At 45.0% G+C, this 25,653-nt stretch overlaps 1 protein-coding gene across 1 annotated transcript in view; it reads left to right on the forward strand.

Moving 5' to 3' along the window:
• Positions 1 to 25,653, forward strand: part of kif6 (kinesin family member 6) — a 664,853-nt gene that overhangs the window by 401,018 nt on the left and 238,182 nt on the right. Inside the window, exon 14 of the mRNA XM_078542714.1 lies at positions 23,725 to 23,827. Within this exon, the coding sequence (XP_078398840.1) occupies positions 23,725 to 23,827 (103 nt within the window). The remainder of the gene's footprint in view (positions 1 to 23,724; positions 23,828 to 25,653) is intronic.

The following is a 25,653-nucleotide window of genomic DNA, read 5'->3' on the forward strand; positions in this document are numbered from 1 at the left end:
GTTAGTCCCCGTCCAGTTCAGGTGCAAACCGTCCCGTCGGAACAGATCCCACCTTTCCTGGAACAAAGCCCAATTGTCCAGAAACATGAAGCCCTCCCTCCTGCACCATCTCCTTAGCCACGTATTTAGCTGCGTTATCTTCCTATTTCTAGCCTCACAAGCACGTGGCACGGGTAGCACCCCTGAGATTGCAACCCTGGAGGTTCTGTCCTTCAACTTTGCACCTAACTCCCTAAACTCTCTTTGCAGGACCTCCTCCTCCTTCCTATCCACGTCATTGGTCCCATCATGGTCCACGACATCTAGCTGCTCACCCTCCCTCCTGAGAATACTGAGAACTCGATCCGAGATATTGCGGACCCTGGCACCAGGGAGGCAACAGACCATCCGGGATTCTCGATCTCTCCCACAGAACCTCCTATCTGTCTCCCTAACTATCGAATCCCCTTTCACTACTGCTCTCCTCTTTTCCCTCCTTCCTTTCTGAGCTGAGGGTCCAGTCTCGGTGCCAGAGACGCGACCACTACAACTTGTCCCTGGTAGGTCGTCCCCACCAACAGTATCCAAAAACGGTATACCTATTGTTGATGGGAACGGCCACAAGGGTGCTCTGCTCTTTCTGTCTATTCCCCTCCCCTCTCCTGACAGTCACCCAGCTACCTCCCTCCTGACTTTTAGAGGTGATTGTCTCCCTGAAACTCCTGTCTATTACTGCCTCTGCCTCCCGTATGATCTGAAGTTCATCCAGCTCCAGCTCCAGTTCCCTAATTCGGTTTGTCAGGAGCTGTAGCTGGATGCATCTTTTGCAGGTGTAGTCATCAGGGACAATGTTGCTGTCCCAGACTTCCCACATGCTGCATTCGGAGCACTCGATTGCCCTACCTGCTGCCTCCATTACCTACTCCTAATTTAATTAAAGGAACTTACCTGGCCTTACCTCACTGGGAGCAAACTCGCCCTTAGCCTCTACTCACTGAAGCCTCTCGAGCCAAAGCCTCAAAGCTCCACTCCTTCAATGGGCCACTCACACGCTGGCCGCTCCTCTTCAGCTTCCCCTCCTTTTATTTTCAATCTCCCGACTGACTCTCCTCTCACGCTGTTTTCAATCTCCCAATCACCTCTCCTTTCGCGCTGTTTTCAATCTCCCAACTGACTCTCCTCTCGCGCTGTTTTCAATCTCCCAATCACCTCTCCTCTCGCGCTGTTTTCAATCTCCCGACTGTCTCTCCTCTCGCGCTGTTTTCAATCTCCCGACTGACTCTCCCCTCGTGCTGTTTTCAATCTCCCAATCACCTCTCCTCTCGCGCTGTTTTCAATCTCCCAACTGACTCTCCTCTCGCGCTGTTTTCAATCTCCCGACTGACTCTCCTTTCGCGCTGTTTTCAATCTCCCGACTGACTCTCCTCTCGCGCTGTTTTCAATCTCCCAATCACCTCTCCTCTCGCGCTGTTTTCAATCTCCCGACTGACTCTCCTCTCGCGCTGTTTTCAATCTCCCAGCGCTCTTTTTTAAATGTGAATACTCCAAACTTTATCACAGTTTACCAGACAAGACTATATTGATATGTTTTGGCAGAAACTCAGCAAGCACTGGTTTAGTAGTCTGGGCAGACTCTTGTGATCTTAGCTTGACGAATGTGCAAGATAGACAGAATGCAATGTGCATATCAGCAAAGTTTATTATGAACAATAGGACTTAATTAATGTGGGCATGGGATACCTGATCATTTTAGTTCCAAAACAATTTGTACCATAAACCCAAATTGCACACTGGGTGTAATTAACCTCAATTTCTGTAGTAGACTTTGGTTGAGATGCAGACTGAATGACTAATTCCATTTAAATAACCAGGTTTAAATGATCACCAAAATAGAAGTGGTGACAACTCCACTGTGATGGAGACCAGGAAATTACAAACACACTAGTCAACACTGTTGATTTTCTTTCAATTGCAGATGTGAAAACCACAACACGGGTCTATCTGCATTTAATAAGGGGAAGGAGAATTCGGCTTGCCGTGCAAGATGATCCATCTTATTTGGATTGCATGTATTAACATTCCAACAAACTGAGTACTGTGTGGCCTTATCTGTATCTGATCAGATGTAAGTTCCATGTTTCAAAAAATCAGTACTTAAACTGGATACTAAAGTAATATAATGGAGGATCATTTGCTTTCAAATAATAAAAACATTTTTTCTGCCCAAACCATGTCACTTGATACAGTGCAATTTAGGGAAGGAAGGAAGATAAATCTCTTGTTGAAATGACCTTTCAGAAAGAAACTATAATGTAAAAGACTTTGGGTAGCTGGTTAAAACATAGATTTTCTTTATATCTCACCTACCCTCTCCTTTAAAAAATGTTTTCCATCCTCCCCACTGCACCCCCCCCCACCACCCTACCCCCCACAAAAGAAAGAAGCGAGATGGGGTCAGGCACTTCTAAGATGGGCACATTATCAAGCAGTAGTACAACATGTTGTTGATTTGCCTTAGGGCTGATCCCAGTGGCACCTTGCCCACTAAACAGGCCTAATGATGGAGTGGAGTTCAAATAGTATTTGTATTTTGCACATGCCAGAGTCTTTACAGTAACAAAACTTTTCTGCTCTCTCAAATAACAGTTTTAAATCAGTGCTACTCCCATATTTTTGACAACCTTCTACTTCAAAGTGGAAAACATACCATTGAAAAACCTTTACAGAAAACCAAACTACAGTTAGCTTAGAAATCCCCCTTTCTCCTGATTTCTTTAAACTTTCTATAAAACAGACATGAATTTTAGGATAAAACAAGTATCTAACAAGAAATATGATGGGCCAAATGGCTTCCTTCTGTGCTGTAGTGACTCTATGTAGTAATGGCTTTAAAAGCATAGATGGATAAAGCATTATACCACATGGTTGTGCTTGCAAAATCAAAAATAGGATGAAGTATATATTGACTTGAATAAGTACCCATTCAGATCTCTGGAACTTCTATTCATAATCATTTCACTCACTGCTGTGCTTCCTGACAATCAAAGTTTATTATATCATTCTCCAGTGGGCTTAGCCTCATGCTGGCAAAAGGCCTGATTTGGTCAGTTCCTGTTAAGTTTCTTTTGGATAAACTGTGAACGCTTAGGATATCAAGGGTACTGGCTGTGGGAAGTAACTGAGCTCTGGCAGTGTGAGGAAGCTAATTTAATATCAGAAGAAATATCTGTTAACCCCAGGATGCTTTGCTAATTTCCCCTTTTTAACTGCATATTTCAAATCAAATGCTCAACTGACTTTTTCCTCCAAATAATTTCCAAGATAAGGTCATCTCCATTCACAGCTTAAAATCTGGGGGGAAAAATCAGCAGAAATAAAGAAAAGAGGCATCATGAAGTTTTGCTGCAAAAGCATCATTAATGGACAGTGCAGCTCAACAGCCCATCCATTCCTTTTCTGATACCATGGGAGAATATCAAATAAGTGGAGGTTTACACAAAGGAGATAAAATTAGGCTTCAAAAATATAAAGAATGCATTTTTCTTCATAATTAATAACTGACAACTGCATCTCCAGAATGCATCAAGGCTGCATGTTTCTGTGCTTTTATCAGTGACCATTAAACATGAAAAATAATCAGATATTCTCTATTTTATTATTTTTGGGAGAAGTTTTTTCCAAAAAGGGGTTCTGGAGTCACCCAACAGCGATTTTTGCAGGATTAGGCAATTAAGAACAGCGAGCAAGCTCTCAAAGCTGGAGGGCCAATAGGAGGCCCTTACATCACTGAAGAAGCTGCAACCTGCTGTTGAAGATAAGGGACAGAGAGGGGGAGGGGGAGGTGGCAGGGGGCTCCTCTCAGTATTTTTTACAAGACTGGGGAAAGGAAATGGCCATAACTGCCAAACCACCATTGTGGAGACTGCAGATGTCAGCAGCAACCTGCTGTGAAAGCTGAGCCTCCTGAAGCACTGGTGCTCCCACATAGTGAGAGAGCTGATCTTTTTGTTCCTCATTTGAGGTGTAAGGAGACCTGCAAAAGTTGCTCCCATGTGGTGAAGGCCTGCAGCAGGGAAGTGCAGCTGAAAGTAGGTGAAGTGAACTGAATTCCAAGAAGTTGTCAATCAATTGCCCAGCAATAAAAGCACTTTAGCCTTTATTGCAAGACTTCCCTACTTTTATACCCCATTCCCCCTGCACTAACTGTGCAGTTAGCTGTTAATTTTTGGAATTTTCTACCCAAGAGATCAATGGTGGCTGGGTCATCGAATATATTCAAGGCTGAGTTAGACAGATTTTTGATCTACAAGGGAGTCAATGGTTTTGGGACCCGGACAGAAAGTGGAGTTGAAGCCATAATCCAATCAGCTTAGATCTTATTGAATGGCGGAGCAGGCTCAATGGGCCAAACGGCCTACGCCTGCTCCTATTCCTTATGTGCTTATGTTCACTCTAAGAAGAGCAGCAGCCTCTCAATTGGGCATGGCTGCAGCTCTTCAGTTTCACAGCCTTGCCAGCTTGTCAGTTTTACTCAAGAATCTCTCCCTGGTTGACCCTAACGAGTTGCTAACAGCTCAGGAAATAAGTCCATTGGCAGATAAATCCAAAATGGTTGGTTAAAACAGCAAGTAATGACTCATTTGCATATCACAGTTACTTACCCGACAGCTCCAAAGGGTTTCCTCACTCGCCTGCAAAACTGCCCTGTTGAAACCTGGAAGTGGATGGGATCCTGACCCGATGTCACTTTTAGGGTATTTAACTCCCTGCGTGCACCCAAACTGCCTCCCATGTCTTGTTAAAATTCCCTCCATTAAACAAATATTAATTGCACAGCTGTGAAAGGCCTTTCTCTGCTACAGTACTTCTCATCCCAGGAGGAACAAAAAACATCTACAAACCAATTATGCATTGACAATAGACAGTGAAACACCTAATGTATTGTAGAGCACTGATTATTACAGATTTTTTTCTTGAATCCTAAGGGGGCTAGTTGATAATGTGTTAATTCACTGACATATATCCTGCTGTTTTCTCATTATATCCTTGGATAGAAGTGAAATGGCAGTCAAGTTTCCATTTCATGGGATTCTGTGCACATGTCGGTAACTCGCTTTTGCGGTCTGCTTTGAATATGGTATTCCTGCTTTCCCACTTGATATCAAAAACAGTTCTTGGGGGAAAAAGAATAAAACATTCCTTGACAGGATCAGTGATCAAAGGACGATATACCATGTTTGTTGCTGTTTTTCTCTCTCACTTTCCAAACACAATTTTTTTGTGTGGAGCAGTTGAAGTCATGTCAAAAAAAAGGGAATTTATTAAACTCACATTTAGATGAGACAGCAAATACAGGGTGACTACTTTGTCAGACTGTAACAGCAGGTAAACCAAACAGCTCAGTTGTTGGCTGCTTAGCCAGTATGGAAGTTTCCCAACTTGGATGCCTCCCAACCAGGACACAGTTTAGGAAAACTTGCCACCTTATTTTGTAAAGTTACTAGTTAACTGGTCACCTTGCTGAGGTCAGCTGAGCAGCTCCCCACTGAGTGCAGGGGTGTGGCCTTGTTGGGGTAAAAGAATAAAATAAACTTGTAACCAGGAGATTTTTTATGTCGTTCCTTTTCACATTGCCTAGAAGTAACAGAGTGGATTTAGAGATGCCACCAGCTAATTGCCCAGCCTATGACTCCTGCGCTGAAAGAAAGGTTGCGCTTGTGTATGTTTGGACTTATTCAACCAAATATGCAGGTCTGGATTTTAATGCCTCCATTTGAGCCGGAACAGAGATAGATGGAATTTGAAACTGGCAGGTGGGACCCAACTCTGGGGTTTTATGGACCCTGGATAAAGATGCTGATCGCGAACCTGCACACAGCAATCCAGCCTTTGCCTTGCAGGGGTGGGCATTTTAACTCCCACTATTTCTGTGGAGTCTGGCCCGTTTTGTTAAGAAATGTGTTTCACAGCACCTCAAAGGAGTTGTAAAGCATGGGGGAAGCCTGACCTGAAGTCAGGAATATTTTATAGGTAAGTTCAAAAGGTGTTGACCATTTCATGTGTCATGATGTTGAATATGTTTTTCATACAGTGATCAATGCTAGGATTGTGTTTAGAAAAGGTAAGTGACCATTAAATTGACCAGCATTGTAAAATGTACATTACAATACTTTATCTAATGGATAAAGTGCTGTTTTGCATTCAAGAGTATTGAGATTAAGATTTTAATTTGTCAATTTTCCCCTGTGATTTGATCTTTTTGGATTGACAGTCCTGTCCATTTTAATGTATTCGGCTCTAGAGGCTTTGTTGACACAAGTGTTCTTTGGAATTCCGTTATGAGTCCTTGGTTGAGCTCCAAACCCCAACTCAGCAATGGTAGTTGATACAGCTGTCAGGGGTACTGTGAGCTTTGTTTTGACTGACAATTTTATGATCAGTTAATAGGATTAAAGCTTTTTGAAGAGGTTTTTGAATGGCTGTTTGTCTGTGTTGGCAGTTTTATGACCACTTAAGAGGATTAAGCTTTTTCAAGTGGCGTTTGAATGGTTGTGTGTTTGATTGACTGTTTATGACCTCCTAAGAAGAGGCAAGGTTTTTGAATGCCTGTTTATTTTGACAATATCATGAGCATCCCAAAGACTTCTCAATGTTATTATAGGGCTCATGAGTTCTGTCCATAATCGATACTGAGTAAGTAGGCATGGGGAATATAGAGGGGGCTTGGGGGATATGAGAGGGCATGGGAAGTATAGAGGGGGCATGAGAGCTAGGTGGGTTGTAGATGGATGTAAGGAGTGGTGAGCAGTAAGGGCTAGTGTGCCTAACCCTCATTTACAGAACTGGGCTGATGTCTCAGCGAATGGAGGCAGACCTTCTAACCTGCCTGCCTCGGCATCCACCGTCTCTGTTCCCGGATTGGGCTTGCTTTGGGAGATGGTGGCCTCAACTCCAGCCTGTCCCTGCCACCCAACCATGAAAATAGCGTTGGCGGCATTGCCAGGTAGGGGGGATTGGTTCCTGATGTTGGAAAATAGCTCGACTCATGATTCCCGACTCTAACATGAAAATCTGGTCTACAGACTCTAAGCTTGACTATTCTAAAGCACTCCTGGCCTCTTTCCCACATTCTACACTCTGTAAACTTGAGGGCTTCCAAAACTCTGCTTCCCGTGTCCTAACTCACACCAAATGCTGTTCACTCATCCTCCTGTACTCGCTGGCTTCTGGTTAAACAAGGCCTTAATTTTCAAATTATCATCCTTGTTTTCAAATCCCTCCTTGGCCTGGCCCCTCCATCTCTATAACCTTCAGCTATGCAACCTTCCGGAATATCTGTGTTTTTTTAATTTCAGCCTCTTGAGCATCCTAATTTTAATTGTTCCACCATTGGTAGCCATACCTTCAGCTCCCCAGGCCCTAAGCTCTGAAATTCTCTCCCTTAAACCTCTCCAGTGTTCTACCTCTCTTTCCTCCTTTAATAAACTCCCTAAAATCTACCTCTTTGACCAGGCTTTTGGTCATCTTCCCGAACATCTCCTTATGTAGCTTGAGGTCATATTTTATTTTATATTGCCTCTCTAAAATGCCTCAGACATTTTATTATGTTATTTAAAAAAAAATGCTGCATCCGTTTCTGACTTTGGACCTCTTTGTTCCTTCATCATCTGAAGTACTTTGAGATGTTTTCCATCATATGATCTCTCAAGTATAGAAATGCTTTATGTGGCAAGTAGTGCCTCTCCACCTATTTTCTCCTCCTGATGCAGCTTTTAACAAGGCTGTTTGGAGAGCACAGTGAATAAATACCACCATCTGGAATGGAGTATCCCTGAGTTTATGCAAATTGAACTATTGTAAAATATAACTTGAGGTCTGCAATGGAAAAAAGCCACTTTTCCAGAAATCAGTAAACATATAAGCACGCATATAATGCCTCTTTTCCTCTTGGCCTTGTTTTAGGATATGCTTAGACTTTATATGAGCGTGCCACCAATTGGTGGGTGAGCTCATCCTGTAATCAGCATGACTTTTTGTTCTAAAAGGAAAGCTAATCTGCATCTGTTTGCAATTGTTTGTTTTTCTTCCGTTGATTTCAAGCAAACCCAGCAAAATTATCCACGACCTACTGTGGCTGGTTTTAAGGTCAACTGTTTGTGGCCATGTTATTTATGACCAAGTACTTTGAGAAAATGAAATCAGAAGTATTGCATGGCTGTGACCTTTTACTCAGTCCAAAAGCAGCACGATTGTGTGAAGTGGGTTTGTAAACGCATAAGACGGGGGTACAGAAGTCGGCCATTCGGCTCATTGAACCTGCTTTGCCATTCAATGAGATCATGGCTGATCTGATAATTCTCAACTCCACTTTCCTGCCTTTCCCCCATAACCCTTGATTCCCTTACTGATTAAAAATTTGTCTATCTCAGCCTTGAATACACTTAACGACCCAGCCTCCACAGCTCTCTGCGTTAAAGAATTCCACAGATTCACTACCCTCTGAGAGAAGAAATTCCTCCTGATCTCTGTCTTAAATGGGTGACCCCTTACTCTGAGATAATGCCCTCTGGTCCTAGATTCTCCCACAGGGAGAAACAACCTCTCAGCATCTACCTTGTCAAGCCCCCTAAGAATCTTATATGTTTCAATTAGGTTGCATTTCATTCTTCTAAACAGCAACCTACTCAACCTCTCCTCATAAGAAAATCCCTCCATACCTGGGATCAACCTAGTGAATATGCTCTGGACTGCTTCCAATGCCAGTATATCTTTCCTTAAATAAGGGGACCAAAACTGTTCACAGTATTCTAGGTGTGGTCTAGTTTTAGGAAGACTTCCCTATTTTTATACTCCATTCCCTTTGAAATAAAGGCCACATTCCATTTGCTTCCCTATTACCTGCTGAACCTTTATGCTAGCTTTTTGTGATTCATGCATGAGAACCCCCAAATCCCTCTGTGCTGCAGCTTTCTGCAGTCTTTCTCCATTTAAATAATATTCAGCTCCTCTATTCCTCCTGCCAAAGTGCGTAACCTCACATTTTCCCACATTATATTCTATCTGTCAAGTTTTTGCCCACTCACTTAACCTGTCTATATCCCTCTGTAGACTCTTTGCGTCATCCTCACCAATTGCCTCCCCACTTATTTTAGTGTTATCTGCAAACTTGGTGATAGTACATTCACTTCTCTCATCAGTCATTGATATATATTGTAAATATTTGTGGCCCTTGCACTGATCCCTGTGGTACTTCACTAGTTACAGGTTGCCATCCCAAAAATGCACCCCTTATCCCAACTATCTGCCTTCTATTAGTTAGCCAATCCCCCATCCATGCTAATATACTAACCCCACCACTATTGGCTCTTATCTTATTAAGTAGCCTTATGTGTGGTACCTTATTGAATGCTTTTTGGAAATCCAAATACATTACAACTACTGGTTCCCCTTTATCTAACTTGGTTGTTACCCCCTCAAAGAATTCTAATAAATTTATTAGGCATGATTTCCCCTTCATGAAGTCATGCTGACTCTGCTTGATTAGAATATGTATTTCTAAATGCTCTGCTATTACATCCTTTATAATAGACTCCAACAATTTCCCAATGACAGATGTTAAGCTAACTGGCCTATAGTTTTTTGTCTCCCTTTTTGAATAAGGGTCTTACATTGGCCGTAGTCCAATCCTCTGCGACTTTTCCAGAATCTAATGATTCTTGCAAGATTACTATCAATGCAACCACTATCTCTGTAGCTACTTCCTTTAATATCCTAGGATGCAACCCACCAGGCCCAGGAGACTTCTCGGCCTTTAGCCCCATTAGTTTCCCTAGTACTTTTTCTCTAGTGATGGTTATTGTATTTATTTCCTCCCCACCTTTTGCCCCTTGATTATTTAGTATTTTTGGAATGCTATTAATGTTTTCTACCTTGATGACTGATGCAAAGTACTTATTCAACTCCTCTGCCATTTCCTGGTTCCCCATTATTATTTCCCCAGCCTCATTCTCTAAGGGGCCATGTTCACTTTATCCTCTCTCTTCCTTTTTATATATTTAAAGAAGCTCTTATTGTCTGTTTTTCAGAACTGGCACCTCCCCAGTTGTCACAGCCTCAACTGATGCAATGTTGACTGGCAGAGGGGCGGAGGAGCTGCTGCCCTCATCCGGAGCGCCCTGAGCGGAGCTCGCAGCGATGACAGGTAGCTGCTGCACCGACGTGAGGTCACATTGGACCTCCCTGCTCACCGCAGATGCATGGGCACCAAGCGCCGACATTTGATGCCCAGAACATTTCCCACATTGCGAATGACCACCCCTGGCCATTACCGCTGTGAGGGCTTGCAGGTCAGAGCGTAACCCAATCAGAAGACTCTCAATCCGATCAAAACCTCTCTCCATGAGAGTCGCCAATCTATCAGTGGAGGAAGCGTGAAACTCTGTCCTGAGGTTCATGCCTTCACTTACAGTCTGCCTGGACTCCTCCACCATGGAGACCAACTGAAGCACACCCTCATGCAACCCTGCCAGATGCTCCTGCAAATTCTGCCGCTTGTCCTGCAGCTGCTGCATTAGTGACAACTCCAGAGGAATATCATCAGTGCCGGACTCAGCATGTGCCTGGCCCCCTGCAGCCCTCCGGCTGCTGGCACCATCGGCACTGTCTGTCCGTGCCATCTCCTCCAGCGATTGTGATGTGCTTTCTCCACTGTGACCCGGGACACTAGCCGGCATTAAATTTCCCACCAAGGTGTGTGTGTCTGCTCTGGTGCCTGGTTGGTTGAAATGATGTGCCGCAAGTTGCACGTCTTGGGCCTCAGGTGTGGAGGGGGGGCTGTGGTGTCTATGGGCGCGTTGATCTGGTGGTGATGCTGAAATTAACAACAAGGACAGTGCATCAGTTAGCGTTCAGTCAGTAACACCTTTCATCCCTTTCCACCCCAGTATCATAAGTCGCTCACCCTTCAAGACCCTATGGAGACGAGCATTGGTGGGGTGGAAAAGAGTCAAGAGGAGGCCCAAACATTAGACGCTCATACAGACAGGCTGGTCAGATGGCCTAAGGAATGCCACATAGAATGTTATGTGCCATTGGAGTGGGGAGAGTGCAGAGGTACCTGACCTGGATGCATGCTGGCCTGGAGAGTTGGAGTGATGAGGAAACATTGCAAACACTTGCGACATTTGCTGTGGAGCACAGGAGATTGACAGGTCACATTATTGACCTTCATACCGTTATGAGGGGTATAGAACGGGTGGGCAGAAGGCAACATTTCCCCTTGGTGCAGGGATGAGTAACGTGGTGGCATTTATTTAAGTTGAGTGCCATGAGGTTGACAGGTGAGGTGCTGAGGACCTTTTGGACGGAGTAATGTGGGGCGCACTGGCTGAAAGGGTGGTGGAGGTACCAACCCTCCTAAGATGCAAAACATCTTTGGATGTGCAGCAGCGATGCCATGGCATGTGAGGCCATGGGGATAGTGGTCACAAATGGGATAAGATGACTTTGGAAGGTCCTGGCTATTTTTAAGAAAAGGAGAGAAACAAAAAAACAAGAGACCTAAACACAAACTGAAGACCTTATTTTTAATTTAAAGACTGGAAATACTCACCAATCCTACTCACCAATCAGCTGCTTTCCCTGCAGTCGTGTCACTCCGCTTCTGGTCTTGCATGAAGTCTTCGCACTCTCTGTGCTCTTTTTAAAATGCAGTCTCCCTGCTCTCTGCACTTTTTAAACAAATGAAGCCTCCCTGCTATCCGCGCTCTTTTTTAATATGAACACCCCCCACTTTCCGCACTCTTTTTAAAATGAAATCTCACTGTTCTTCATGCCCTTTTTAAAAATAAATTTTCCTCACTCTCCCCGCTCTTTTTAAAATGAAATCTCCCTGCTCTCTGGGCTTTTTTTAAAAATGAAGTCGCCCCACTCACTGAGCTCTTTTTAAAATGAAGCCTCCCTGCTCTCTATGCTCTTTTTTTCTCCCCGCCCTACACGCTCCTTTTAAAAATGAAGTCTCCCCGCTCTCCCCGCCCTTTATAAAATGAAGACTCCCCGCTCTCCTCAGTCATTTTTGAAATGAAGTCACCCCACCGTCCGTGCCCTTTTTTACATGACGTCTCTGCGCTCTTTTTTTAAAATGAAGTCTCCCCACTCTCCGGGCTCTTTTTTAAATGAAGTGTCCTGGCTCTCTGCGCTCTTTTTAAAATAAATTCTCCCCGTTCTCTGCACTCTTTTTAAAATGAATTCTCCCTGCTCTCCAGGCTCTTTTTTAAAATGATGTCTCCCCGCTCTCCGTGCTCTTTTTTAAATTAAGCCTTCCGGCTCTCCGCGCTCTTTTCAAAATGAACTTTCCCCGCTCATTTTAAAATGAAGTCTCCCCGCTCTCCACGCTCTTTTTTAAACGAAGTCCCCCCCTGCTCTCCGCGTATTTTTGAAAATGAAGGGCGGAATTTTCCGAGCCCGCTGGCAGCAGGCATGATAGGTGGCATGCACAGAAAATGTGGCACGACCAGCTTCTTGATGGCGTGAAGGCAGACCGCAATCGTCCGCTCAGCTCGCCAATGGCAGGTTGCGTTTCCCGTCGTCGGTTGGTGAGCTAATTAAAATGCATCCGCATATAATTAAAAAGCCATCCCGCCAGGCCCTTGGAATCCCGCCATATCGTCCGTCCACGTTGACGGGAAAGCATGCCGATGCGTTTCACAACGTTGGCGACGTGCACTAGGTGACCTTCACTTTGGGAAATTGAGGTGAGTGAGCAGCAGCGTTCTCCACAGCTCGTCTGCTGTTTACGGGCCTCAGGGGCACCGGGTAGGAGGCGGGGGCAGCTGATGCCTGGCCCCGGAGGCGACTGCTGAGGAGGGGGGTGTGTAGTGTCCAGGGGCAAGTGCTGGCCAGCCTCGGGAGCAGCTGTTGTTGGTGTGGTGGGGGGTCAAGTGCTGCCCTGGCGCTGCATCCCACGCACAGGCAATCGAGGTGGGGGGCAGGATAAGCGAGGGAAGTGGCCACACATTAGGGACACCTATATAAACTGACCATGCCTCTGCAACTGAGACAGGTCAGGCTCAGCCACAGGGGTGAAATAGGTGGGGCTCCTAGATTGCCCACCCATACAAGCAACGTGGAGGTACCTAAGGGCCACCAAGTGCTCCATGCCTTACCCCACACGCCCCCCCCCTCCCCCTAGCACAGACTTGGAGTCCACCACCACGTAATTGGACCGCGGAGCAGTTGGACTGCATATGTACAATCGCCTAGCCAACGCTGGCCATGTAGCAGTCACTGCTGGAGGTGCTCACAGCCCATTGCAATCTCAGCACCCAGATTTGGACCCGTGTGCCCCATGTCACAGATTGACAAGGCAGCCATGCAGCGCACTCATCTCTGGCCATCCGAGGGGTGACCAGCACTCTCCGGGAAACATTAAGGGTCGTTCACACAGGGCCAGGAAAGACGGTAAGTACAATCATGACAACCACGTCTCTCTCTTTCATGCTACAGGAGGACCACGTCAGGATCATGGATCCTGGTGATCTAGCTGTATGCCTGATGGCCTACAGAGACCGTAGAAGACAGAGGAGAGAGCGACTAAGGCTCTTGGCTGTGCAAAGGTAGGAACAGTAACCTCATGAAGAAGGGGCAGTAGGGGCTCCTGCACAAGCTGCCCAGGACCGACAGCGAGCTGTGGCTTGTCGATGCCTAGCGACATCCAGGGCCTATAGATACCGCCTACCATTGCTGCAGATGACTGAGAACCAGTGTCATCTATGACTGTGCGTCTCTAGGGACTTGGTGGCTCACATCTGCCACTTACTGCAAGACTTGGCGCCAAGGGGACATGGAGGGCATTCACTGCCAGTGGCTGTGAAAGTGACTGCGGCGCTCAATTCTATGCCATTGGCTCCTTTCAGGGCTCCTCAGGTAACCTCTGTGGGATTTCACAATCCGCCACCCACAAATGCATCCATGAGGTCATGGATGCCATTTCCTCCATGGCACACAACTTTGTGCATTTCGCCCAGGTCCGGGACTGCCAGGATGCATGGGCCATTGGATTCACTCTGATCTTGGAATTCCCACAGGTGCAGGGTGTGATTGACTGCACTCATGTGGCGCTGAGGTCTCTGTCGTTACATTCGGTGGACTTCATCAGCCATAAGGGCTTCCACTCATTGAACGTGCAGCTGGCATGCAACCACCAGATACGCATCCTGCAGGTATGCACATGGTTTCCAGGGAGTGCACTGGATGCTACATCCTGAGTCACTCACTGATCCCTGCAGTCTTTCAGGGTCCACAGAGACTGCAGGGTTGGCTCCTTGGGGACAAAGAGGAAGTGGCTGATGACACCCGTGTGGCGGCCTCAGACTGCAGCAGAGCGACGCTATAATGAGGCTCATGCTGCAGCTCGCAACATGGTGGAGTAGACCATCGGGATGCTGAAGATGCGGTTCCGGTGCCTGGAGCCCTGCAATACGGTCCATAGCGGGTGTCACGCATCATCATCATCTGCTCTACCCTTTAAAACCTGGTGCTGCGACGGGGAGATGAGCTGGCTGAGAAAGAGATGGAGGAGCTACACACCTCCTCCGATGAGGAGGATGTCGACAGGGCCGAGTGTGAGGGGATTCTCGGTGGTGACGATGATGGGAATGAGGCTCTTGCACTGACTAGATGAGGCAGGTGCGCTCGAGAGGCCCTCATAGCTGCCAGATTTATGGAGGATGATGACGACATGCAGTAAGGTGTCCCTGTAGATCCTCACATCGCAGTTGTGAAAGTTTGACTCCAGTCTGGCTTATGGCAGCGCCAATACCCTCTGTGAAAATGCTCCTGCCATGGAGATACAGTGGATGCCCTAATAGTCACTCAATCACAGGAGGATGATGACAACATGCAGTGAGGACACTCCATAGATCTCCATAAAGCCTCTGAGAATGTCTGACTCCTGTCTGGCTGATGGCAGTGCACTTGTGTTCCATGATAAGGGCATCTCGGGGATGCAGCCATGAAACTTTAGATGCATCTAATGCTGTGTCCGCCTTCAGCACCTCAGCCCTTCAGGAGCTGGTGCACAGCATCATTGGTCGCAGATGCTGGTGTGATAAGGGCCAACCCCCCCCCCTTAAAGATGCTGAGAACACACAGAGAGAATGAGAGAACCCTGTGGCACCTGCCCACTACATTCTGGCAGCAATGACCAGCACCGCCGAGGTGTAATCATCAGTAATGTTTCCAGGGAGTGTGAGGCTGGACCATCACTGTGGTCTGAAGGCCGCACAGAGCACAGGGAAGAGGCCTTGGGCTGAGACACCTGCCTTTATCTTGTGCAGAAAGGTTTCACATCTGAGTGACAAGAACACTACTCATCAGAACAGGGAGACACAGGTAGGGAGACATTCTTAGGATAAAGGCAAAATACTGTGGATGCTGGAAATCTGAAACAAAAACAAAAAGTGCTGGGTCCAGCACATTTTGTTTTTGTTTCAGACATTCTTAGGAGTTTATTGACAATAGTTAACAGTATGTACAAGTGACCAACATCCGTGGCCAGGCTGTGCAACTACTTTTACCTAACTTTCCTAACCCTGCTGCTACGGTTTGATGCTCCTCGGACATCCACAGCAGAGGAGGCAGCCTGCTGACTGTGACACCCTGTCTGTGATGACTTTGGCGGGCCTCTGGAGGGCCGAGACTTGGTGGGCCCCGGCCTGCTTTCAGGATCCTGCTGTGTGGCAGTGGCACCCTCCTCAGCCTGTGAAGCTGGAGCTGCAGAGGTCACATGAAGATGGGATTCGGATGGGCCGGTCACTCCCAGAGTCCCCAGGGTGGATGGTCCTGGACTGTGCATCTGCTGATTGTCCTCCCTATGGGTGACTGGGAGCCTTTGGCTGACTCCATGAGCGGAAAGGGTAGCTGGAGTGAGATCGAGCTACCCAACACCCCTCTCAGATACACACGGTTGGACGCCAACTATGGCATCAGCGATGGAGCTAAGCCCGGGCAGCAATGCAGGAGTGACATCCTGGTCCAAGGTCTCCATGGTGGCCGCCACCCTGCCAATGTTGACCTCGGTGTGTTGCAATGCCGGCGCCATCACCTCAGCCTGAAGAAGGATGGACTCCTCCATTGTGCCTTGCAATCTGAGCAGTGGACATCCCTTCCTGATGTTCCCTAGTTAGCCTTTGCAGCTCCAGCAACTGTGACATGACCAAGTCCAGAGGCTCAACATCTGACTTGGACTCAGCAACGTTCTGGCCTCCAGCAGCCCTCCAAGTGCCAGGGACCTGGGAAGTACCTGTCTCCACCTGCTGTGGATCAGAAAGTGTGATGTGCTCACCACATTGTGATCTCGAGGCTACTCTAAAGCTAAGTTCCACCGAGGTGTGTGTCTCTGCGCTGGTGGAGGGTGTGGGTAAGCACTGTGATGGGTCTTCAGTGAGGGTCCGTTCAGATTCCTCTTCAGAGGTTTCTTCGGGCTTGAGTGGAGGCCCTGGGCCATGAACTCTGTCGGCTGTTTGGCATATGCCTGCGAATGCAAGGGGTGTCAATTAGTGCATGGCAGTGGCCTGTGAAAGAGGATACATCAGTCATGGCATGGTTGCCTGATGGATGCTGCACTGCTGGATCCTCACTTGGTAGAGCAGCGCCGACCTCACTGTCAGCACAGGACCAGTCCCGGTCATTGCTTTGTTTTCGAATTTTATCAGAACTTTGATCTCCGGTACCCCTCCACCTGTCTGCAACCTTTCCCTCCTGTTGTGTGCCAGTTTGCCCTGCATGGATAAAGATGGGGAGAGTGTATCAAGATGCCTGCCAGGCCAGATGATAAGTATGCCTGGCCTGTGTGGGTGGTGAATGGTCCCATGGACGGGATGAGGATAATGAGGATGTGTGTGAAAGAGTGAACTTTGATGTCCCTTGCACTGGCAGTGAGTGAGGGCCCTGTGGATGTGTGATGGGTTTGTGAGTGTGTGAGTTGGGAGTGATGAAAAGAATGACCTACCCTGGCGAAACGGTGGAGATCATTCATCTTTTTGTGGCACTGGATGACTGTCCTTCTCTGCAGGGCGTTTGCACTGACCACCGCTGCCACCATCTCCCAAGCCAGGTTGGTGACTTTGCTGCTCATCCTGTGGCTAGGGTGGTGGTAGAGCACATCCCAGTGGGCCTCCACAGCATTCAGCAGTCGCTCAAGGGACCCATCATTGAAATGGGGGGCTGCTGCCTTTTTTCCTTTGCTGACCATGTCTCCTGGGCAGCAGTGGTGAGCTGGTGGTGGTGAGCACTTTGCTGGCAGCTGCCTTTTAAAGATGGCGGCCAGTGTGATGCAACAATGGGATGATGGCGAGCATGTAAATGAGCACCTGCCATGGAAACTGCATGTTCCCTTGGAATTAATAAATAGTGAGGCGGGCTCAGGAAGATACGGTGTGAAAGCCCGCCATTTTCATCGGCAGGTAGGACTCCATTTTACCCGCCTGCTACCGCACTTAGTGCAATTCTGGGTAAATTCATCCTGAAGCCTCCTTGTCCGCGCTATTTTTAAAATGAAGTCTCCCCGCTCTCCGCGCTCTTTTTTAAATGAAGTCTCCTGCCCGCCATGCTCTGTTGTAAAATGAAGTCTCCTCTCTCTCCGCGCTCTTTTTTAAATGAACTCTCCCTGCTCTCCACGCTGTTCCATTTTTCAAAAGCAGCAGGGTAAAATCAGGTATTTGCTATCCTGTATCCATATCTCTATATAACTATCAGGTGGCTACCCCCAAAGTTAGAATAAGCTCTCCATTGAATCTTCTTTACCTGTGCATAATATCAGTGGATGTAGTGGAGGAATAGGATTCAATGCTAACGTCAGGAGCAATTTTAATGTAATGAGCCACGCATACTGGTCAGTAACAGATAGTTTTCAACCCTCAGGTTATCATTTATTGACTTATTTTAATGTGTTTCTCTGGCACATTTGTATAGGCACACCAGGGAAGTAATGGCCATTTAGTCCCGAAGTGTAGGATCAAACTTTTGGCAGTGTTGCGTGGGGGCAGGTAGGATAAACCAACTTTTAAGCCTCTCTGATGGAAAATTTGCAAGTTTGTTGCAAATTAGTAAATGTTTGGTTTTTTTTTATTTGTTTACTACCTGTTGATTACGTACAACATTGCACAAAATGTTTAGTCTGCTGCTTTGGCTTTATATGTATCACACAGACCATACGTTGAGCAGAAAATTTTTGACCTTAAAGTAAGGGAGCTCTCTTCATACCATGTTTAGTTGATTATGATTTGCTTGATTACAGTAGAAAGAAAAATGTAATGCTGCCCTTGGTACTTTGCTTACTGGAAGGTTCACTATGTGTGTCTCAGTGTTGTTTATGCCAGAAATCTACTCAGACTACCATTTTTTTCCAAACCTAAGGACAAGACACAGGAAATTAGAAATGTTTAAGCAATTTTGCCCTATTCTGTAATGATTCCATCCAAATTATCTAACCCCATGCAGCTCTGTAACCTGGCAATCCAGAAACACATTTATAAACAGGCTATGACTGCTGTTGCATAGTGGAAGATGTCAGGGCAGGTTTCCTCACCTTCTGATTTTCCTTAACTTTGCCTCCAATTGCTACCTTCCATGAATCAGTCCATATCTAAATGCAGCAAGACCTATACAATATCCAGGCTTGGACTCATAAAGCCATAGAGTCATATGGGGCTACAGCACAGAAAAAGACCCTTTGGCCCATCGAGTCTGTGCCGGTCAAACAAGTACCTAACTATTCTAATCCCATTTTCCAGCACTAGGCCCTTAGGCTTATATGCCATGGCATCGCAAGTGCACATCCAAATACTTCTTAAATTTTATGAAGGTTTCTGCCACTACCACCCTTTCAGGCAGTGAGTTCCAGATTCCCACCACCCTCTGGGTGAAAAAATTCTTACTCACATCCCCTGAAAGGTGGCAAGTAACATGTGCCATTCAAGTGCCAGGCAATGACCAACTCCAACAAGAGAGAATCTAAACATCGCCTCTTGACATCCAATGACATTATCATCGCTCAATTGCCCACCATCAAAATCCTGGGGGTTACCATTCACCAGAAACTGAACTGGACTAGCCATATAAATATTATGGCTACAAGGACAGGTCAGAGGCTAGGAATCCTGCGGCGAGTAACTCACCTCCTGACTCCCCAAAGCCTGTCCACCTCCTACAAGGCACAAGTCAGGAGTGTAAGGAATACCCTCCCCTTGCCTGGATGAGTGCAGCTCCAACAACACTCAAGAAGCTTGACACCATCCAGGACAAAGCAGCCCGCTTGATTGGCATTGCACCCACAAACAAAAGCGTGTACCATGTACAAGATGCACTGCAACAATTCACTGAGTTTCCTTCAACAGCACCTTCCAAACCCATGACTGTTACCATCTAGCAGGACAATGGCAGCAGATGCATGGGAACACCATCACCTGGAAGTTACCCTCCAAGCCATACACCATCCTGATTTGGAAATATATCGCCATTCCTTCACTGTCGCTGGGTCAAAATCCTGGAACTCCCTTCCTAACAGCACTATGGGTGTACCTACGTCACATGGACTGCAGCAGTTCAAGAAGGGAGCTCACCACCACCTTCTCAAGGGCAATTAGAGATGGGCAATAAATGTTGGCCTAGCCAGCAATGCCCACACCCCATGAATGAATTTTTAAAAATTCCTCCTGAAGGCCTGGATAAGATGCAGAGCTAGCCCATTAAGAAGTCACTAGTGTGCAGTGTTAATGTTGCACTAGCTATGCTGGGCAGCCTTACAGATGTATATCTAAAAATGAATAAGGGTCCACCAGCACCGCTTATCACCATGTAATTTGTGACAGCTTCAGTTCTCACAGTCAAATATGGTTGCCACTCAGAACACTGAGATACAAGATCAGCCTGTTTGTGGGAGGTGGGTGGGGTGAGCTAGCAGCTGACATTTCTGATATACAATTTTCTCTGGTGTTTTTAAAAAATGTGGCGTTTTGGAGAAACAGTCATTTGGATTTAATGTTGAAGCCTGGCCTCATCTGTTTATTCTCGGTGGTGCTCTTTGATGCATCAGGTTAGTCTATGAGACTAAATCTGTAGATTAGCTTAGAGGCAAGAGTGCTACCAACTGAACCATGTTGCATGCTGTATGTTCAGTTCAGTAGGTCCTACAAAGAGGTTCTGAGTCTTGTGTGGTTGAAGCTTAAGTGTTTGTTGATAGCACATAACTATGTCAATATATATATAGGACATAGCCCAATCTATGAGCTAACTCCATGCTTGCTTCTACACAGGTCTCTAACCTCAGGCCATGTGTTTCTTTACATCACATTGTGGACAGTACTGTTTCCCAGTCCTACATTAACCCTTGATAGGCCAGATACCCTTATACAACAAACCAAGGTAAAATTTGTTGAGTTAGATATATAACTTTAGCATTTTGAGTATTTCTTAATGAAAATCAGCTAACTTTATTTTCCTAAGTCAGAGTCCTCATAAGAACCTCAATTATAACCTGGTCAGAAGTGTACATTTCTGTGCCTATTGATCACAAAAATGGGTAAATCATCCACCATTTGAGTGAAGCATCCCTTGATGAGACCATTCGGTGTCAAACCATTTTTGGTACATGTACAATTTAAATTATGGATGTAAAATTGGCCCCCGTTCACCAGTAGTTTTTATGCTATAGCTGTTGACTTGGTACCAAAATAGCCTCTGGGTCGCATGCACACTTTCTGCTCTGAAGAAGAGTCCTCAGGACTCAAAACATTAACTCTGTTTCTCTCACCACAGAAGCTGCCAGAACTGCTGAGTTTTTTCAGCATTTTCTGTCTTTATTTATTTCTTTGATAACTGGAGGATCAGTTTCCTTTCTATGTTTCCCTTTTCTGTTCCCATTTTCAGTTTTTTTTTCACTTTGGTCACGCATTAAGTTTCTTCACCTATTGTTTTATAGCTATGTCTCTTCTATTCTTATTTGCGTTGCATTCACCCCATTCTCTACAGGTAAAACTTTAATTTCCTAAACTAAAAGTTATATTGCAAATCCCATGAATCATGAATTAGATATTCACAACACCATGTTAGTGAGGGTGTTAGAGCTGGTGATAGCATGCACCAGAAGTATGCAAAGAATGCAGATCTTGACATTAGTCAGCATGTAATGCTGACCTGATGCCAGTAAAGCTCCAGCTAACGCTTTCTTTTAAAGAGACACAGCTGAACATAGGCTCAGCAGCAGGAAGAATCCCACACCAAATGCTATTTAAAGAGATAATCAGTTATTCTCAGTTTAGTTACCGTTTATTCTTTCCTTACTCTTTCTGAATTTGTAGGAGTGCTTGGCGATTTAAACTCCATTAGGTCAAAAAGAGTGGTGTTGCTTGAAGAGAAAATCTTGCCGCTGACTTCAAGAATTCTGGTCAGACCTCTTAGCATTGGAGCATCGTTGCATGTTCAGAACACGCTCTAACTACCTTCAGATGTCTGAGGGTCAATGCCAGGGATGCCTAAGGCTTTCCTGGGAGCCGGTCACTGACCCATGTGTACTCCTTCAACAAGACCTGAAGCCCCCTGGCTTCGGAGGGAACTCAATGACAGTTGCTGCCAAAGTGACACTGGCTGTAAATTTCTGCACCATTCCGGGGCCCATTTTCTAGGCTGTAACGCATAAATGCATAAGGGAGGTGGATAATGCCCTGTTCAGAAGGGCCAACAAATTAATTTGATTCACAACAAATTATGATAGCCAGGCAGCAAGAACAGTTGATTAGGGGCCATTACTTGCTTCCCATAAGTACAAGCTGTATTTGAGTGCACTCACGTGATCATTAGAGCCTCCTGGGAACAGCCAGCTGCATTTGTAAATTGGAAGGGGTTTCTCTCCCTTAACATTCAACTAGCCTGCGACTACCGGAAAAAAATTATGCAGGTGTGCTTGCGTCAACTGAAGCGGGGATGGACACTTTCTGCCTGCCCCCACCACGTGATTGCATGTGGAGCATCTGCCAGCCGCACACATGATTTGCATCATAATTGTGTGTGATACAGTTCCCGACACATGAGTAGAAGTGACGCTCACTTCCTTTCCTGCTGTTGGGAGGTGCGCTCTTCTTATTGAATTTAGGAATCTATTTAGTGAACCTTTGTTGCATCACATCTAGGGCAAGTAGACCCTTCCTCAGGTATGGAGATCCAAACTGCTGTTGTGTGTCCTGCAAGTCCTGTTTCAGCAAGACCCTTTTACTGTATTGCAACCCCCTTGCAATAAATCCAAACATACCATTTGCCTTCCTCATTGCTTGCTGTATCTACATGTTATCTTTCTGTGTTTCATGTACAAGGAAATCCCTCTGAATAACAACATTTAATAGTTTCTCCTATTTAAAGAATAACCTGTTTTTCTATTCATACTACCAAACAGAATAACCTCACATTTCCCCACATTATCTGTCACCTTCTTGCCCACTCCTTTAACCTATATATAACCCTTTGCAGACGTTGTGTTCTCCTCACAGCTTACTTCCCCACCTAGCTTTGTATTTTATTATACCTGGCATAGTTGAATGGCTGACAGTGTGTGCCTGCTGAGAGATGTGGAGGTGAGGCTTGCCACAGTGCTAAGTGTATGAGGGTGCAATGGGGCTACGATGGTAGTTATAATGGTGATTACGATGATAGATTTAGATGGAAAAAGATGGGAGGAGGCTTAAGTGGAGCATAAACACCAATATTGACTGGTTGGGCTGAATATCCTGTTTCTGTGCTGCATGTAACATTATGATCACAGGCTTCTGGGTTTCGGCTTGTGTCATTGGATGGTAATCAGAAATGGCACCCTTTGTTAATAATTCTTTAAATCCCTAACTAACCTTAGACACAGAGCTAATGGCACTCTGGTGGCTGCTAACTCAGCAAAGATCTGGAATCAGACCTAGCTACTTTTGATTATTATGTCCTATAAACACCTAAATTTTAGGTGTAGCAAGACCAGAAGCCACCATGTCTGGTGTTTTATAACAATTTTGTTCGGTGGTATTTTTTTCCAGTGTTTCCCCTCACTGCATGCTACGTTCACTGTATTCTTTATATCTTTGAATGCTGTTTTATGGCATCAGAATTTGTTACAAAAAATCGAAAGCTTGCATAATCACATTTTCAAAAAATCGAAAGCTTGCATAATCACATTTTCTTAAAAATGCTGTGCTTTCATGTGCATAGATCATGGATTGGAAGCTTCAAGCTCATTTTCATAAGATGAAGAGGGACTTAAAGAAGAGAGGTCGTGTTTGTTCCTTACTTGCCTTGAGCCCCAGTTATTTACACTGATTTCCATTGCCTTACAACATTCTTTGTTTCAACATTCTGCCATGTGTTAATGCATTTTTCAGGAATTTGGGGTATAAGTTCTCACTGACAGTATCGGTGTATAAAGCCACTTTAATTTTGAGGTATTTTCTCCGTAACTGATATAGCAAATTTCTTGTTTAAGCATGTAGGTGAAATTGTAGATTTTGATTTTACGCCAAGAAAATACATTTTTACTGCTTTTGGCAGTGGAAAGAAACCCCGAAAAATGCTTTGCACCTCTTTTATTAATTGACAGGTGACCTTTCACTTTTTATTATGTAGCTGAGACATTTCTACAATCAACACCATGTTGGTCTGCTGATATTTACAAAGAACATATTCACTTAGTTGTTCTGCCTTCCATCTATTCCACAGCAGGGGAAATGTCACTTGGACGTCAGGAGGCTTTTGAGATATTCAGGAGGGACTATGCTGACAGCATGAATATTGAAGACAACAAACAGCTTCTGAAGCAGAGGTGAGTCATTTCTGAATGGTACCTGATGAAGGATTAAAAGGAAAGACTGCCTGTTATTTAAAAATTAGTCACTGACTGCTTGACGCATTAAGACTAGCATCCTGGTGAATGCAGTGACAGCTTTCAAAAAAGTATTGGGATACCCTGTTCTGTAAGATAAATAACCACTGAAAAGATTGCCAGACCCAACATTTCCATTATAAAAAAGTGAACAGCAATGAGTTACAGCTGATCATTGTTGTTTTACAACCTTGACGAACCTCAAACAAAGCCAGTAGAAAGTAATCAGCAACTGACCTGCAAGTTATTGCTGACCCCTTTAAATAGCATTGGTGGGGTGGTGCCCTTTTTGCTGTAGCTTGCATGTTATGCTGTGCATGTTGAAGAAGAAAAAGTGAAAGACTTGCATTTATATAGCACCTGTCACAACTATCAACTGCTCCAAAGTGCTTTAAAATGAAGAAAGTGGTTTTCTTTTAAGTGTAGCTACTGTTGTAATATAGGAAATGTGGCAGTAAATTACACACAGCAAGATCCCATCAACAGGAATGTCATATTGACCGGGCCATTTGTTTTTCTGATGTTAATTGAGGGATAAATATGGGCGAGGTGTTATGACGCGGCAGATAATGTGTGCCAGGCAGACCAAATCCACAAGAGAATCTTAGTTACGCTATCACAACGGTTTTGCAATTTGTATTTATTATGAGATGTGTACACTGAATTCAGAAGTAATAAGTCGACCAAGACCTATAGAGATTTTAAAAATTAAATTAAAATATGTATTAACAAAATATAAAAGATTTCAAGCACATACATTATATTACTATAATAACTCCTGAAATTCCTAATTAACCTAACCCCCAGTTACATTCTCTTTAAGGCAACAGTCCAAAATAGATTTTAGATTTAAAACAGAGCCAGCAAGTTAACACAATGCCCACTTGACAGTGGAATTCCAAATGACTTTACCCCAACTTCAGTTTCATTATATAGCAGACTTATGCACAAATGGCTGGAGGCTTCATTAAGGCTATTTCACATACTCCTGTTAGATCTTACATGATCCTCTTCCCACATAGCCTTTCATTCTCTTCTATATATGTTTCTCTCTTTGTAATATGTAAATTCTATTGTTCTGTGTGTCTTTGAAACTGTATCTTCATAACATAAAAACTTTCATGTTGCCAATATTGTCAGTAGCCTTTGGGAAAAATAAACACACTCCTTAGCCCTGCGTATCTGGCTAGTTGTGAACAGACTAATGATCCCTTTGAAATCCAACAATCCCTTCACACCTTACATGCTAAGCCAGCATCCATGTTTACTTGTTAGTATGTCAAGCACCAAGCTTATTTTGTTGATTTAAAACTTGCACTCTACCTGAATCCAAATGTAATGAAATCACACAGACAGACCCAACTATACTTGTCCCCATAAACCTACTTCACAATAAACCAGAAAAATATTATGAAAATTATTATACTTTCGTCACACAAGGACACCAGTATAACTCCCTTGATCTTTTTTGAAGTAGTGCCATGGGATCTTTTACATCATTTTGAGAGGGTAAATGGGGCCTCAGTTTAATGACTCATCTGAAATACGGCACCTCAGACACTGCAGCACTCCCTCGGTACTGCAGTCCTGGAGTGAAACTTGAACACACAACCTTCTGACTCAGAGGCAACAGCGTACCCAATTGTGCCAAGGCTGATACCTGGGACATTAACTAGCCTGACGAGGTCCAAAGTGACAAGTCAGGCATCAAATCAACATTAGATCATGACTGACATCACAATCTGCCTACTCTGCATACTTCTGGC

Source organism: Cetorhinus maximus, chromosome 5 (assembly GCF_964194155.1).
Source record: "Cetorhinus maximus chromosome 5, sCetMax3.hap1.1, whole genome shotgun sequence".
Lineage (NCBI taxonomy): Eukaryota > Metazoa > Chordata > Chondrichthyes > Lamniformes > Cetorhinidae > Cetorhinus > Cetorhinus maximus.